The sequence below is a fragment of the Quercus robur genome, chromosome 12 (genome assembly GCF_932294415.1).
Source record: "Quercus robur chromosome 12, dhQueRobu3.1, whole genome shotgun sequence".
Lineage (NCBI taxonomy): Eukaryota > Viridiplantae > Streptophyta > Magnoliopsida > Fagales > Fagaceae > Quercus > Quercus robur.
In genome coordinates this window covers 42,869,742-42,887,184 of record NC_065545.1, presented here as the reverse complement: position 1 = coordinate 42,887,184, position 17,443 = coordinate 42,869,742, and the positions used below count along the sequence as shown (strand labels likewise).

Sequence of the window (17,443 nt, the reverse complement as noted above, 5' to 3'; positions counted from 1 at the left end):
ATGAATTCATTTCTAATTAGCCTTTTCCATTGAGCACTAGGTCAACCAACGCCTCCTCATGTAAGAGCAAGGTGGAGAATGTAAGAGCGGTGGAGAGTGAAGTCTTGGGTTCAAGACCCATTAGATGTGTAACATACCAATTAAAAGCATTGCTCGTAGTCATATAGTTTTTATTCCAGTTTGTCATAAAGGAAGTCGGGAAGGTGAACTTTACCGTTGGAACTTGGGATATTAGTTTGTTTCACTAGTCCTAGTCTTCTAAAATCGTCCTTTTTTTTTTATTATAGGTAAAAAGAGAGTTCAATAAAATCGTCTTCAGTTACATAAATTAGTAAGGTATCTTTTGTCAGTTTTTTTTTTTTTTTTTTTTTTTTTTTTTTTTTTTTTTTTCTCTCTGACATTTCTTTACACCCACCCAGTGAATCTTCTACTTCTATTTTACATACAATTATTATATTTTATGAAAGAATCCTCCACTATTTGGTTGATGGGACACCAGATTATTAATGTATGTTTTTGAAGTCCCATGTCCCACCACAGTTGCCTCATTAGAGTGTTGTTATGGTGGGACATGGTCAAATTTGTTATCCTGTATCTTGTTCAGTTATGCCTAAATTTAGAAAGGTCATGTTCAGGGTTATTTAGTAATTGCCTTTATCTCTGTATATGGTAAGCAGTCCAATCTTAAGTGGATTGCGTTTGTCTTTTTCGTTGTAAGACATGCTTTTCCTTATATGAGTAGAAGTTTCCTATTTTGGAAGTTCTTATTTTGTGCAATAAATGGTCTTTCGACCAAATAACATTTACTACCTCTGCCTCCTGGGCACGAGGATAAACTACTCAACTTGTTAGGGTTGAAAAGTCCTTGAATTACCTCATAACTGATTCTAGCGGGTAAGGTCAATTGTTCGAAAGAGTTTGATTAACAGTGAGGATTGTTGTGCAATATTTTATATGACGTGCAACTAATCTGAGTGAAGTTCTCCTACGTTATAAAAAAAATAAATAAATAACATTTCCTACCTCTACAACATGGAGGGGAAATGCAATTAGTCTAATGCCTTGAGGGTGTGTGAGTTGTATTTACCTATGAAAACGTAATAATTTAATGAGTTTTTCTTCTGTGTCATTATACATTATCTATTATTTACATTCAATTTCCCAGCTCCATGACTATTATTATTTTGGTGATGACATGTTGATTCTTTTGACTGCAAGCAGGATTATTATCATTGTTGATTTGGATTTGATAATTGAGAAAAGTGATCTCATTGGAGAACCTGTACCAGTGGCAAAACCTGTGGTTGTACAATCCCCAGCTGGCCAACCAGGGACAGGAACTGGGAATCCCCAATCATTTCCTGGAAGTTCACCTGTTGGTGGTCTGGTTAATAAACCGAATGCAGCTGGAGCATCTATGGAGCCTCCTAAAATAAATCAATCATATGGCAATGCTTATTCTAATAATCCTGACTCAGGGAGATATGCTGCACCAAATGTGCCTGCTGCTTACCCTAAGACAGAGTCTAGTGCTGGATATCCTGGATCAGTGTCGTTAGGTGGTTCATATGGTGAGCAGAGTTTCCGCAACCCTAGATCAGAAGCTTCGCAACCACCTCTAAATACCTCTTCCCACCAACCTCAGCCTGTGTATCAACAACCATCTTCAATGTACACTAACAGAGAACCAATAGCTAGAAATGAAGCTCCCCCTAGGATAATTCCCATTGCTGCTCTGAATTGGACAATTAAGGCTAGAGTTACAGCAAAAGGAGAACTTAAGCACTACAATAATCCCCGCGGTGATGGTAAACTATTCAGTTTTTATCTTCTTGATTCTGACGGTGGAGAAATTCAGGTAACTTGCTTTAATGCTGTGGCTGATCAATTCTTCAACCAGATTGAAGTTGGTAAGGTTTATCTGATTTCCAAGGGAAGCTTAAGACCTGCTCAAAAAGCTTATAACCACCTCCCAAATGACCAGGAAATTTTCTTAGAGAGCACGTCAATAGTACAGCCTTGCTTTGACGACGACAGCTCAATTCCACAGCAGCAGTTTCACTTCCGTCATATAAGTGATATTGAAGGCATGGACAACAACAGCATTATGGACATTATTGGTATTGTAACTTTTGTCAGTCCCTCTGCTTCAATAATGAGAAAAAATGGTACTGAAACTCAGCGGAGAATCCTACACTTGAAGGACATGTCTGGCCGAAGTGTTGAATTAACTCTGTGGGGAAACTTTTGCAATGCAGAAGGACAGAGTCTGCAAAATATGTGTGATTCAGGGCTTTTCCCTGTTCTAGCTGTGAAAACAGGTAGAGTAAATGACTTCAATGGGAAGTCATTGGGTACCATCTCTACCACTCAACTATTTATTGAGCCAAATTATCCAGAAGCTCACAGCCTGAGAAGATGGTTTGATGAGGAAGGAAGGAACATCCCGTTTGTCTCAATTTCCATACACTAATTGACTTGCTTTTGCTTGAAACGTATATCTTGTATTAATATTAAACAAGTGCCTAAAGAGACACTATAAAGTCAACTTAATTTATTAAGATACATCATAAGTGCCATTCTATTAATCTGAGGAGTTTAGAATTGTGTTGGTTTCTGCTTTGTTGTCTTTTACTATTCTGAAACTTTTGTATGATCATATCTCGTGGTGAAAACATGAGTTGGTTCTTATGACTGTCAACTATCTGCTTCATAAAAACAGTTGTAAAACTGAAATTTCAAGCTTGCCTAGGAGAGAATCTTAATGCCTTGATTGCTGAAGAAGACAGAACCAGTTCAAAAAACTAGTTCGAGAGTCAATCCACATTAACTCTTGAATTCCATTAGACAAGAGAGTCAATTAGACACTGGGCTAGTCTAAAACCTTTTTTTTTTTTTTTTGCCGCGGGGGGGGGGGGGGGGGGGGGGGGGGGTAGTTTGCATTTAGTGTGTTCTTGAAAATGGGAAAAATGCATTCCTCCGCCCAGAAAACCTTATTTACCAATTTATAATTGAATTTACTCGGTAAGTCATAAGAATTGTTAAAAGATAAAAAAAAAAAAAAGGTCATATTCTAGAAGGAAAAAAAAAACTTCGTCAATAATAGACGACAATGTACCCATGTTCTCTAATAAATAAGAAACAGAAACACACCATGCAACAACAAAACGATAATGCTAGTAATTTACATCAACTACTGAAAGAAAGAGAAAATCCCAACATTCCAGTCATTCCATCCAGGCCAGCCCAAACTTGGTAACAATATGACATTTAAAATAACCACAACAGCACAACAACAATAATAGACATTTATCAAGCAAAGAGAACCACAAACCTCATCAGAGAGAAGTATGCATGGTGAACACGTCCTTGCACGACGGAATAATGTCCGAACTGCCAGCTCACTTTCTCCAACATATTTATTCAAAAGTTCAGGGCCCTAACCATCAGCAAAATCCATGACCATCCAAGTAAGTATTTGAACTCAAAATCAAACAAAAATACAATCACGATTACATTTATTTTTCTGACAGAGTGCAACTTGATTCTCACGATACCAATGTACTGAACACCATTACGAAAAAATATCAAACATTGCAGATACACAGACAGAATGGAAAGGGAAAATCAGAGAGACAAACCTTGATGTGAATGAAATTGGCTCCTGCCTCATTGGCCACAGCCTTGGCAATCAGTGTTTTACCACAACCCGGAGGCCCATAGAGCAAAAATCCTGTATCTAAGTCCAATCCAAGCCCCTGAAGATGCAGATAATTTCATGACGCGAGATCAGCAATTTAGAATGTAGCTTCTAGGCTTCTATGCTTTCAAGAAGAACTCTAAAAAGTTTCTAATAAATGAAGAAAATGCACCAGGGCTCCAAATTTAATTAAGGCACCATCAGAAGAAATAGAACACAAGAATCAGAAGAAATAAAGATTCCTTTGCTACAAGTGAAACTCAAGCATATCAAGAAGTGTGAACATGCCGGAGACACTATGTCAAAATGGAATTCCAGATTGGCAAACTAACTGCACAGGATGAATAGACAGCAAATATCACCATTATTCCTCCGCATTTTTTGGCCAAGAAAAAAATTCCTTTATGCCTAAAGTAATCCACTACAATATGCATTTTGATCTGTGCATGTGTAGTGGGGGTGAAAGACTAAAAATTAGCAGCCTATCTGTTTGCAGCATTCTTCTTACCTATAACATGATTTCAGTCACATCATTAACTATGCCATCTTCAGACATAGAAAGTCCTTGCCCATGGAACCTTGAACATTGACATGAGAGGCAAGATAGCTTAGTTGGCATCGTTATCTAAATAAAATTTTTTGCTCTATTGACGTTCATAGAACGAAATCCCTCGAATGTGAAGCTAACCTGGAAATTGGAAACTTTAATGAATCCTATACAGTCCTTATCATGAACAGCCTGAATTGACCTGCCGGTAATTCTCCTAATAAGAAACACCTGTTCTAACATACTTCTGCGATTCCTAACCCAAATATCAAAAGTAAAACTTCAATATCACTATGGAGATACTATTTTGATAATCACCAGGCATATCCAGCAGCATGATTCCTGCAATGGAGCAGGGCTGCTTCCCTAGCTTTAATCTCTTGACTAGCTGAATCTCTAGACCTCAACAATTTCCCAAGGAAATTCAGCTAACATAATTTAGTGGGAAATACTGGTTGAAGCAAACTAGAAGATAAATTTACCTTCTTGTCAGTGGAACATATATTTTCAAACTTCTCAACCATTCCATCCATCCATCCCTCTATGCATATATGTATGTACATATATATCATTTACAGATATAGGTTCTTCCTTTGAAGAGCCCTCGTACACTTTCTGTTTAAACTTCCAATGAAGTCTTGCAAAGTGAGACACACACACACACACGCACAGCATAATAAATGAGAAAACAATTATTGTTAATACCTCATAATCCTCTGGATGTTTAATACGTCTAACTATGTAACGCTCAAACTCCTTTCTTAAGAAATCAAGCCCACCGATATCTTCCCATTTTACATTAGGAATGGTAGAGAATCCTTCTATTAAAGATCAGAAACGAAAAACAGAGCATCACAATCAAGCAAAATATCAAAGAAACTTGTGAGAATCTTCAACAATGAAGAGAGAAATTTTCTGTATGAAAGAGAGATTTTATTGCTCTGGTTTTGTGATTACAATAGAATGAATGAATTACAAAAGATATCTTTACATTTATACAACTAATCTCTACTGTACCAGAAAAATAAAAGAGCGGGAAATTAACAACCTTCCTAACCACCTGTAACAACTTCCCAACGACTTCCCAAATTCCACTCCTCCAATAACCTTAAGCCATCTGTCCAGTAACAGCTCCTCAGATACCCATGTGCATCTCTCGTGCTTAACTTATTCCTTTCAATGCTACAAGTAGCTTTCTCAGCAATATACTAAAGCTACTGTTGCTACTGTCGTTTAATCTCTTTTTCTTCTTTTGTTCTGTAATTCTCTTTACACGAGTTTGTCTTCCTTTATTCAACACTGCTTCAGGTTTACTTCTTTGTTTGATCTTCTTAACAGCCCCCCTCAAGACCAGAGCTGCTTCTGCTGTGGAAATAGCTTCTGAGTCTTGCAATGATTGTGGATAAGTAATATGAGGACTGAAAAGATTGAGTAATCCCAATCTACTAATCAAATCCAGGAATGCAGGCGCACCAAGTGCTTTAGTAAACACATCAGCTAGTTGTAAATTGGTCCTGACATGAAAAGTCTTAATCATTCCTGCCTGTATCTTTTCCCTGACTAAATGGCAATCCACCTCTATATGTTTGGTTCTCTCATGGAATACTGGGTTTGCAGCTATGTGCAAGGCTGCCTTGTTGTCACAGTAGAGTAGTGCAGCCTTGGAGTGCTCAATTTTGAAGTCTTCAAGCAGATATAGCAACCAAGTGATTTCACAACATGTTGAAGCCATTGATCTATACTCAGCCTCTGCTGAGGATCTCGATACTGTATTTTGTTTCTTGGACCTCCAGGATATCAAAGTCTCACCAGGGAAAATGCAATATCCTGTCAAAGATCTCCTAGTGTCAGGGCATCCTGCCCAGTCTGCATCACAAAAAGCCTTTAATTGAAAATCTGAGTTAGCTGAGAAAAATAACCCCTGCCCTGGAGTACCCTTGATGTATTGTAAGACTCTTAGAGCTGCCACCATGTGAGGGTGCCTAGGCTTGCTCAAAAATTGACTTAACCTATTCACTGCATAACAGATGTCTGGTCTTGTCAAGGTTAAATACATCAATCTGCCTATAAGCCTTCTGTACTGTGAAGGATCATCAATTAACTCTCCTTCATCCTTTGACAATCTAAGATGCTGCTCCATAGGAGTTTTCATAGGCTTGCAGCCTATCATACCCGAGTCTGTCAAAACTTCTAATGCATATTTTCTCTGATTAAGAGTAATACCCTTATCACTCCTTGCCACTTCTAACCCCAGAAAATATTTCAAGGTTCCTAAGTCTTTTATCCCAAACTTAACATCCAAGAGTGCTTTCAAATCTGCTACACATTGAGCATCATTGCCTGTGATCAATATATCATCTACATAGACCAAGAGGGCAGTAAAATTAGAGCCTTTTGAATGCACAAATAGTGCATAATCAGATTTTGATTGAACAAAACCCATTTCAGTGATTGTTGTGGATAGTTTAGCATGCCATTGCCTGCTGGCCTGCTTCAAACCATATAGTGACTTTCTCAACCTGCATACAAGAGGTCTAGCATCTGTTGCACAGCCCCCCTTGCTGTGATAGCCCTGTGGTAAGGACATGTACACTTCCTCCTCTAAATCACCATGGAGGAAGGCATTATTAACATCCAACTGATGTAAAGGCCAACCCTTGATAGCAGCAATGCACAGCAACACTCTCACAGAAACTGATTTGGCAACTGGTGAGAATGTCTCAGAATAGTCCAGCCCCTCTTGCTGTGTATACCCTTTAGCTACTAATCTGGCTTTGTATCTCTCCACAGAGCCATCCGGATTATATTTAATCCTATAAACCCACTTGCAACCTATTGGAAACTTCCCATGAGGTAAAGGAACTACATCTCAAGTATGATTAAGTTCCAAAGCACCAATCTCCTTGTCCATTGCTCCCTGCCAAGCCTTTGAAAGCACAGCCTGATGGTAATACTCAGGTTCAACTTCAGCACTAGCAGCAAGAACAAAACTTTGATAGGAAGAACTAAGGTTAGCATAAGAAAGATGATTATGGATATCATAGGGACCACCTGGTGAGGGTCTAGTGGCAGGCAAGGAACAAGAATAATCTTGTAAATAGGTAGGTAGTCTGTGAGTCCTAGTAGACTTTCTAATTTGAGGTGGAGAAGTGTGAGGTAATGCTTGAGGTAAGGCTGTGACAGGGACAGTGTCAGATGCAGCAGAAGTAGTTTCAATGGAACAATCCAATGGAACACATTCTGCAGTAACAGAAGTGCTTGCTGCATAATCTGGAAAGTCAGGTAAAATAGGTTCATTTGAGATGATAGGCAAGGGAATAGGGTTTAAAGAAACAGGTGAGGACAAAGTGTTTGAATCAAAAGGATCAAGGTATTGAGGAAGATCAGAAGATTGAAAAGGAAATAGTGACTCATGGAAATGCACATCTCTTGAAATAAACACTGAATGTGTGGTTAAATCCATTACTTTGTAACCTTTAACCCCAAATGGATAACCAAGAAACACACATTTAGTAGCTCTAGGCAAAAACTTATGTCTGTTATGTGCAAGTGTGGATGCATAACACAAACAACCAAACACTCTAAGATGTGAGAAGGTAGGTAGTTTACCAAAAAGAACCTCATAGGGTATTTTATTGTTAATAGCAGAATTAGGCAGCCTATTGATTAGGTACACAGCTGTGAGCACACAGTCTCCCCAAAGATTCAAAGGAACATTGGATTGGAACTTAAGTGCTCTAGCCACATTTAGAATATGTTGATGTTTTCTTTCAACAATTGAGTTTTGTTGAGGGGTTTCAACACAACTCAATTGATGAAGAATGCCTTTGGACTTGAAGAAATCTTTTAACAGGAACTCAGTACCATTATCAGTTCGAATGCACTTGATTTTCTTGTTAAATTGAGTTTCAACATAGACATAGAACTGTGGCAAAAGAACTTGAGTTTCTGATTTAGCTTTTAACAAATAAATCCATGTACATCTAGAAAAGTCATCAACAATTGTAAGGAAATACTTGTAACCATCAATAGTAGGAATGGAAAAAGGGACCCCACAAATCACAATGTATCAAATCAAAAGGATGATCAGAAATATGAGTGCTAGATGAAAAAGGCAATCTTTTTTGCTTTGCTATTGGACAAATGTCACAATGAGTGGTTTTATTACACTGCACAAAGGGCATGATCTTATTCACAAGTTCAAGTTTACCACTTGAAGGGTGCCCTAATCTAGCATGCCAGAAATCAAAAGGAGAAGCAACAGAATTACAGTAGGTAGAGGCTGGAGTAGAAGACAAATCCTGGTATTTGTTATCCAGCAGAAACAATCCATTTTGTTCTCTACCCAGACCAATCGTGCTCCAATGAGCAAGATCCTGAATAAAGCAAAATGAACCAAGAAATATAAGACAACAGCATTGTGATTTGTTCAATTTACTGACAGATATGAGGTTGAAAGTAAAGGAAGGAACACACAACACATCAGTGAGAATTAATGTGTCATTGATATGCATAGTTCCTATGTGAGTCACTAAAACGTTTTCACCATTTGGTAAGTAGACATATGAATTAGAAACACAAGTAAAAGAATCTAAAACAGATTCGGAGTGGACCATATGATCAGTAGCACCTGTATCAATGATCCAATCTGTTTCAACATAGGCTGATTTGTTTACTGTTTTAGCTGAGAAAACAGTTGAATGTGGGATAGGATTTGAAATGGCAAACGAGGAATGACCAGAAATTTTACCTGAGAAGTTGTTGATGTAATTGGAAGTAGATGCACTTAATGCCAAAGGCTGAGAAGTGCTAGTTCCTGCAGTGTTCAAGCAAGCTAACTGCTGTGAATTTGAAGACTGCTGTGAAGTTGAAGACTGAGGTATTCCTCCAACTGACTGTGAATTCAGAAAGGCTAAAAGCTGTTCACATTGAGACTTAGAGATTGGACACTGTGGAGTTGAAATCATAACTTCCTCAACAGATTGATTAGGATTGGTAGTTCCAAAACCAGCTACTTGATTGGCCATGGACTTGTTCTTGAATTTGAACCCTGGAGGAAAACCATGTAACCTGTAGCATTTATCCACTGTATGCCCTGTCTTCCCACAATGAGTGCAAATAGGACCTTCCCTTTTGAAATTCCCTTTGTTATTGTGGTTATGTTTAAAGCCAGAACCAACATTTGAGTATAATGCTGTGGCTTCAATAGGATGTGTGGAACCAGTGAATTCACCATTCTTAAAACTCCTTTGCTTTTCTTCTTGCAATATCAAGGAAAGAACTCGATTGATATCAGGTAGAGGTTCATACAGCAAGATTTGACCTCTGATAGCTGAATATGAGTCATTCAGTCCCATCAAAAAACGCATCACTTGATCACGATCATATAAGTCTGAAGTGGTTCTTTGAGCTCCACAATTACAGGGACATTTACACACAGGGACAGATTGATAGTTAGCTAGTTCATCAACCAAGGCTTTGAACTTCGTGTAATAATCTTCCACAGACAATTGACCTTGAACAAGGTAAGCTGATTCCTTCTGAAGTTCAAAGATTCTAGGGCCACTTTTCTGAGAAAACCTATGGCGAAGATCCAACCAAATTGTCTTAGCATTGTCAGTGTACATAATGCTAGAAGCAATGTCTGGTGATACTGAATTGATAATCCAGCTGAGCACTGTCATATTACACCGAGTCCACAAAATGAATTGTGGTGAATCTGGACTTGGCTCTGCTATCGTGCCATCGACAAAGCCAGTCTTGTGCCTAGAAGTGAGTGCAATGATCATTGATCTCGCCCATGGAAAGTAATTTCTTCCTCCAATCAGCTTCTGAGAAACGAGTTGAACAGTGTTGTTATCACTACTGCTGAGATAGAATGGATTTACAGAATCACCATTCGCAGCTGTGGTAGTTTGATTGTTGCTTGATGAATGATTATTTGAAGTCTCTTCAACGGTCGCCATTGTTGGAGCTTCGAACTTTGAAGAAGATTAGATGAATTCTCAGAGAATTCAAGAGAAAATAACCAAAAAATAACAAAGAAACAACGATCTGATCCTGATTATTGCTCTGATACCATATTAAAGATCAGAAACGAAAAACAGAGCATCACAATCAAGCAAAATATCAAAGAAACTTGTGAGAATCTTCAACAATGAAGAGAGAAATTTTCTGTATGAAAGAGAGATTTTATTGCTCTGGTTTTGTGATTACAATAGAATGAATGAATTACAAAAGATATCTTTACATTTATACAACTAATCTCTACTGTACCAGAAAAATAAAAGAGCGGGAAATTAACAACCTTCCTAACCACCTGTAACAACTTCCCAACGACTTCCCAAATTCCACTCCTCCAATAACCTTAAGCCATCTGTCCAGTAACAGCTCCTCAGATACCCATGTGCATCTCTCGTGCTTAACTTATTCCTTTCAATGCTACAAGTAGCTTTCTCAGCAAAATACTAAAGCTACTGTTGCTACTGTCGTTTAATCTCTTTTTCTTCTTTTGTTCTGTAATTCTCTTTACACGAGTTTGTCTTCCTTTATTCAACACTGCTTCAGGTTTACTTCTTTGTTTGATCTTCTTAACACCTTCTCTTCTTGATGATGGTTGAACCCTTTTAACTGCTTCCTGCAGAACACCACATAATAGCAATTTGCATCATCATTTAAGAAAATCACTAAACAAGAACAAACCAGCAGAATTGTATTGACATTTTCTAAAATGCAAAAGCCTTCAATACAATCAAAATTGTCAGTCTTGATCACCAAAAGGTAGACATACAGTATGACAGTGGCTAAAAACACTAAAAATAAATAAAAAAATAAAAATAAAAATAAAAAACCTAGATATCTACAGTGTTATCTCCACATTTTCAACTTTCACACTTAAATTAGAGTGATGAGACAAGATTGATTCATAATGGGTAAGTACTGAAAATAGAAAATATAAAAAAATATAAAATTTGTATTCACTTGACCAAAATTCACTTACCTAAAAATGTAAGCAAGTGAATAAATGAGAGCATATTAGATACAAAACGATAAGGAAATAGAAAGACAAAAGCACCTGGAAATCAGCCATTGTGATGGCAAGCTTTTCCATCTCTTCAGGCAACCATGGCTGCCTCCACCACTCTTCAGAATGCTCCTCATTTATAGAAGAATATTCAGATAGCTCAGACTTTCTTTCATCAATTATTCTCTTCATGGCAAGGTTACCAGCCTTGTTAGCCAGGGCAGCCAAATCAACCCCAACAAAACCAGGCGTAGACCTGGCTAGATTGAGAATATTGAAAGAACCCTCCAATTTAAGATTGCGTGTAAGTACAGAAAGAATCTCAAGCCTTCCAGTTTCATCTGGAACAACTATAGCAATCTCACGGTCAAATCATCCAGGCATCCTTAGTGCAGGGTCAAGGGCATCAGGCCTATTGGTAGCTCCAATTACAAGCACATAGCCAGGTTTCGTATTAGAACTTTCTGAGCTTGACTTAGCATGTGCCTGGTATAGTCTCTGAAGTACATCCATGCAAGTTATCAACTGTGTCACAATTCATCGCTCCATATCTCTTAGATTTTCTCTTTTAGAACCAATTGCATCAATTTCATCAATAAAAAAAATTGACGGTGCAGTGTTGTATGCTCTAGAGAAAAGCTGATGAATATTTTCCTCTGCTGCACCTGAAATATCCATCAAATGAGAAACAACTATAGGACTTCTAATTTTTAGGAAAATAAAAAGTAGCTGCTCCTCAAACAATTAAGCCCAATGCAAGAAGAGGGGGATAAAAATGAGAAATTATGCCAAAGGACCAAAAACTAGGAAAAATTAATCATTTTTGAATGCCGAGATAATCAACCTATTCATGTCTTTAAATTGAAAAATCTGCATCTAACAAGAATCACTTCCTTGAAAATTAAACTGATGAACGATACTGATAGAATGCAAATTAGGCTTTAAGTCCCCTTACTCACAAATTCCTTACCACCCTATTAATCAAAGGTGTACACTCTTAGGGTGTCCAAAGTTTTTCAAGCACTTGAATATTTAATAGATGTTACTTTAATAGATGTTACTTCATACACATACTGAGTAAGTACAAGAAGGAATCCCCTTCAGGGTGGCCCCAAGATCATAGCTTTCAAATCCATGACTTCATATATCCCCTTAGGAAATTTAACAAGATATTGAACTCTTATCTTATAAAATGATAATAATTCCTCTTGGGAATGAGCATAAACTGTTTATCCCATTAGGGGTGAATGCCCCTCCATTACTCGACAACTAGTGGTGGAGTGATTGCCCATAAGATTTACCGGGCTAGAGTGTTATAAAAATAAAAATAAAAATAATAATAATAATAATAATAATGATGATGATGATAAAAAGGAAATGCATACCAGAGACAGCAGAGATGATCCCAGTAGAGCTAATCATATGAAATGGAAACCCGGTCTCATTGGCAATGGCATGAGCCAATTTGGTCTTGCCACAACCGGGTGGCCCGTGCAACAAATCCCAGACGTGGGTTGGACTCCAAGGCACCTCGGTAACTCTCTATGGTACAATGGCACAATCACCTCCATTTTTAACTCTTCAATTACACTATCTATCCCTCCAAAATCCTTAAACCTCGGCCCCATTATTCCCCTCTCCCCCATTACCAAGACCATTACCATTCTTCTGAGCTTGAGCTTGAGCTTGAGCTTCCACTTCCACTTTCACTCTCTCCTCATTACCATTATCACCTCCCATTTGTTCAATCTTGTTCTCAGCCTCGCTAGTATCATCATCATCATCTTCTGACATGTGAACCTCATTATCATCATCATCTGACGTGGAGGTTGTTCCATCGGAACTTGAATCCTCAGACGATGATGATGTCGTTTGAGGAGTAGTGTCCGCACTCGTTCTACTTTTAATATGTGAATCTTCTATTAGCTCCAACTTCTCTTCATCTTCATCAGCTCTTGTTCGCTTCTTCATCTTCTGAAAACCACTTCTACTTCTTCTTGTGGGTGTTGTTTTGTTTGTTTGGTGTTTAGAGAGAGATACCAAGGACTTTCGAACAAAAATAGTGTAGGGCTGCTTCTTTATTCGCTGGAACACGATTTCATCAACGTTGACGTTTAGACCTGAGCTTGAAAGATTCAAGCCGACGACCAAATATTTCTCTCTTCATTCATTCTGCTGCACACTCCACAAAGCCTACTTATAATGTTAGCAGCGTATGTTTTTCATGCGTTAAACTCATACCCAATGTACTACTACTAGCCCATATAACAGAGTGGGTATATATATCTGCTAACTCCCCACCAACCTTCCAATATTATTACTTTACTTTCTCAAGAAGTACCTAATAAAATAAATGATAAATAAAAGTATATATAAATATTTTTTAAATGTCAATTTTTTTTTCCTTTCATCCCAATCCGTGGTTAATATTTTAGTTCAATGAGATTTATGCATTTTTCAATACTAAAATAACAGAGTGGACTAAGAGTGGGCCTAAAAAATGAATATATAAAAAATAAAAAATGGTTCAATTTAGCTTAGTTAGTAAAGTTTTTTATCGTCAAATGAGAGATTAAAAATAAACCCCGCCTATATCATATACCAATTAATGTCTTAATCTGATAATAAAGAGCAATCATCATGAAACAAATGTCATAACCAATAGGTACTAGGTTGAAATATTATCCCATTTATCAAAAAAAAGGTTTCTACCTCCTCAACATCTAGAAACATAAATTCAACCATTACTCAAAAAATTAGAAAGAGACTACTAACCTTCCAAATTGGTTTTCATGAGCATTAAGAATACCTCGGCATCCTCAAAATATTAATTACTCAAAAAATTGGAAATATAGTACTGACCTTCCAAATTGGTTTGCATGAGCATTAAGAATACCTCGGCATCCTCAAAACATTAATTCAATTGTTACTCAAAAATTTGGAGATAGAGTATTGACCATCCAAATTGGAGAATTAAGAAATCTTAGTATCCCTCTCAATAAGTTTAGGCTTTCTTAGCATTGCTACAATGATCTACTACTAGCAAAAGTAGCAAATCACTGTAGCAATGCTACTTAATTTTTATTCATTTTTCTCTCTCCTCTCACACTACTCTCTTCTCTCTCTTGTCCCTTTTTGCTTTCTCTTAGATGGAGGAATGTGAGGTGGTTATGAGTCACTAGTGGTGGTAGGTTCCGATCTGGTGGTGGTGCACAATGTGTTTGCAATAATGGTGGTTGTGGAGGTGGTGGCTAATGATGTGGTGAGGTTTTTTTTTTTTTTTTTTTTTTGAAAAAAAAAATTGTAAGAGTTTTTTTTTATTTTTTTGAGAAACCAGACTAGATGAGTCTGTGTATTATTGAAAATAAAAAGGATTACAAGGAATCACTAGTGACTATAGGAGCTATGTCATCAAGTACACAATTCTACCAAACTTGAAGCTCACAACCAAATTTAGAAGACCTGGCTAAATAGTGGGCAACTAAATTTCCTTGCCATTTTACATGAGAGAAACTACAGAAAGAAAAGACACTGACTAATTGGAGAACATCCCGAATCACATTCCCATACTCTGGATTAGAAGAATCCAAAGATTTGATGGCTTGTATAATCACCTCAGAATCACCCTCAAAAATGCAATCTAACACCCCATGCTCCTTAGCAAAAAACATGGCCCTACGCAGTGGCAGAGCCATAATTTTGGTTCAGAGGGGGCAAAATTAAAAGACAACATTTAAAGTGAAATTAATCTAAAAAATATTAATCGATAATAATAACAAAATAAATAAACAATTATAAGAAAAATAAATATATTTCATATCAATTCATAGTTACTACAAAATCTACAACAATATAATGAATAGATGTTTGTGATTATTTTTTGTTATTGATAACATGCCAATTTGTAAGATATAGATAGTAAATTTGCAATATCTCTAACATCACTTAACAATAAAATACTGCAAAAAGTATCATTAATAATGAAAATAATGATAGAAATTAGAAAAGAAAAAAAATTGTGAAATAAGTGTCAAACGTGGGACAAGACAAAAGTTTACAAGAACAGTAAATTAGGTGAAAATGGGATATGATTTGATGTTTGAGAAAACTTTTTTTTACTTTCCTTTTCTTGTGCCAGAATCACTTTCAAGTTTCAACCAATTGGAAGTCATTTTTTCCTTTCTTTTTCCTGTGTCAGAGTCCCTTAAGATTACAATTACACATACAATGAAATTTTAGGTGGAGTCAGGGGGGGGGGGTAGGTGCCCCCCCTCGCCCCCCTCTGGCTCTGCCACTGGCCCTATGGCATGCCAACGCTTCCACTGCAGCAACACAAGTTGGCTTAACAATCCGTTGTGCCAAGGCATGAAGTACTTTTCCAGAACTATCATGGATGACAACACCCAGGCCTGCTGTGCCCTCGGAAGAGGAGAAGGCTGCATCAAAATTCACTTTGCAATGGGGCGAGATTGGAGGAATCCATCTTACTGCTCTGATCGAAGCTGTGGGAGTTTGAGTCTGAGTTTTCTGCGCTACTAAAAAATCCTGGAGAAGAGAATTTGCTCTGCTTCTAATACCGCTAACCTCCACAATATAACTTCCATTCCTGATAGCATTTCTATTACTCCATATTAACCAAAACATCATAATCAGAAGATTGGTATCAAGTCTCTCCTTCATCATAAAAACCATTCCCATCAGATCAACAAAATATTCAAACTTATACCTCAAAAGCTTTGTCAGGACCTCATCACCATCCTAGATTGAAAGTAGTGCTAGGTAACTCCATAGCGCATGAATTGCATCTTCAAATCCTCCCTTACATCGTAGACATTGCACTGAGTTCACCACTTTTCTTCTCCACAAATTGCAGAGAGTAGGAATAGCATTGTGGCAAGCTCTCCAAATCATATTCTTTACCTTATGGGGGACCTAAGCACTCCATATACTGGTCCACAACCTATGTCTCCTTTCTGGATTTGAGCACGATGGACTTAAGCTCCTTTCAATCCTAGCAATCAGGTGATAGGCACTTCGGGTTGTAAAATTACCATTCTTGGTTAGGAACCAAACTTGCTCGTCCAAGGTGGATCGATAGCTTAGTGGAATACCAAGAATCAACCTAGCTTCATGGGATAGAAACTCAGTCTGAATCAAGTCTGCCTTCCAAACATGATTCTCTTGATCAATCAGGGCACTCACACTTGAATCCACAGGCAGAGACATAGGGGGGAAGTCAATAACGAGGGTGGCTTTTATGGCAACCATTTATCAGATCGAATCACGATGGAGTTTCCATCACCAACTCTCCATCCCGCCCCCGATTCAATCACGTATCTGGCTTGCAGGAGGCTCTTCCATGCGTACGAGCCTTTGTTGGGGTTTTCACATTGCATTATAGAGCAGTCCGAAAAAAACTTTGCTTTAAATACCTTATGAAACAAAGAATTTTCGTAGGTCTTCAGTCTCTAGATCTGCATAGCCAGCAAAGAGTCATTGAATTTGCTCAGTTCTTAGAAACCAATACCACCTTCCTTCTTTCGCAAACAGAGCTTATTCTAGCTCACCCAATGAATCTTTCGTTGCTCATCCCTATACCCCCACCACAATTTCTGTATCAATGATTCAATGTCCTGCACCAAACTTTTTGGAAGTTTAAAACATGACATTGTGTATGTGGGAATCGCTTGAATAACTGCCTTTATCAAGACTTCACGACCCGCTTGAGAAAGCAATTTCTCTTTCCAGCCCTTCAGCTTCTTCCAAATCCTCTCCTTGATAAGACTAAAAGTTTTCTTCTTATTCCGACCCACTAAAGCTGGTAAATCTAAATATTTTTCATACTGCTGGACAGCCAGAACACCTAGAAAGGCCGCAATGGCTGTTCGAGTATCATGTTGAGTGTTCGAGCTAAAAAAAATACTGGTTTTTGCCCCATTTATACTCTGCCCAAATGCTTGTTCATACCTGTGAAGGATAGACTGAATCTGCACACATTCAGAGATGGTTGCCCTGCAGAAAACTAGGTTGTCATCCGTGAAGAGTAAATGTGAGATTCGAGGACCATTAGCACATAAAGAGACACCCCTTATTGCCCCATCTTTTTCGGCCTTCTTAAAGAGAGAGTGCAAACCTTCAGTTACTAGCAAAAACAAATATGGTGACAACGGAT

The 17,443-nt window shown here is 37.8% G+C and overlaps 1 protein-coding gene and 1 pseudogene across 2 annotated transcripts in view; one reads left to right on the top strand and one right to left on the bottom strand.

Annotated features, from left to right (window-relative positions):
• LOC126707942 (replication protein A 70 kDa DNA-binding subunit A-like) overlaps positions 1-17,443 on the top strand; it is a 34,843-nt gene that overhangs the window by 2,215 nt on the left and 15,185 nt on the right. Inside the window, exon 2 of one of the 2 annotated variants that reach the window (XM_050407699.1) lies at positions 1,222-2,410. The exons of the other annotated variant lie outside the window; for it this stretch is intronic. Coding sequence (XP_050263656.1) covers positions 1,222-2,410 — 1,189 coding nt within the window. The remainder of the gene's footprint in view (positions 1-1,221; positions 2,411-17,443) is intronic. 2 annotated transcript variants of the gene reach the window in all.
• Positions 3,114-13,521, bottom strand: LOC126707948 (cell division control protein 48 homolog C-like; annotated as a pseudogene).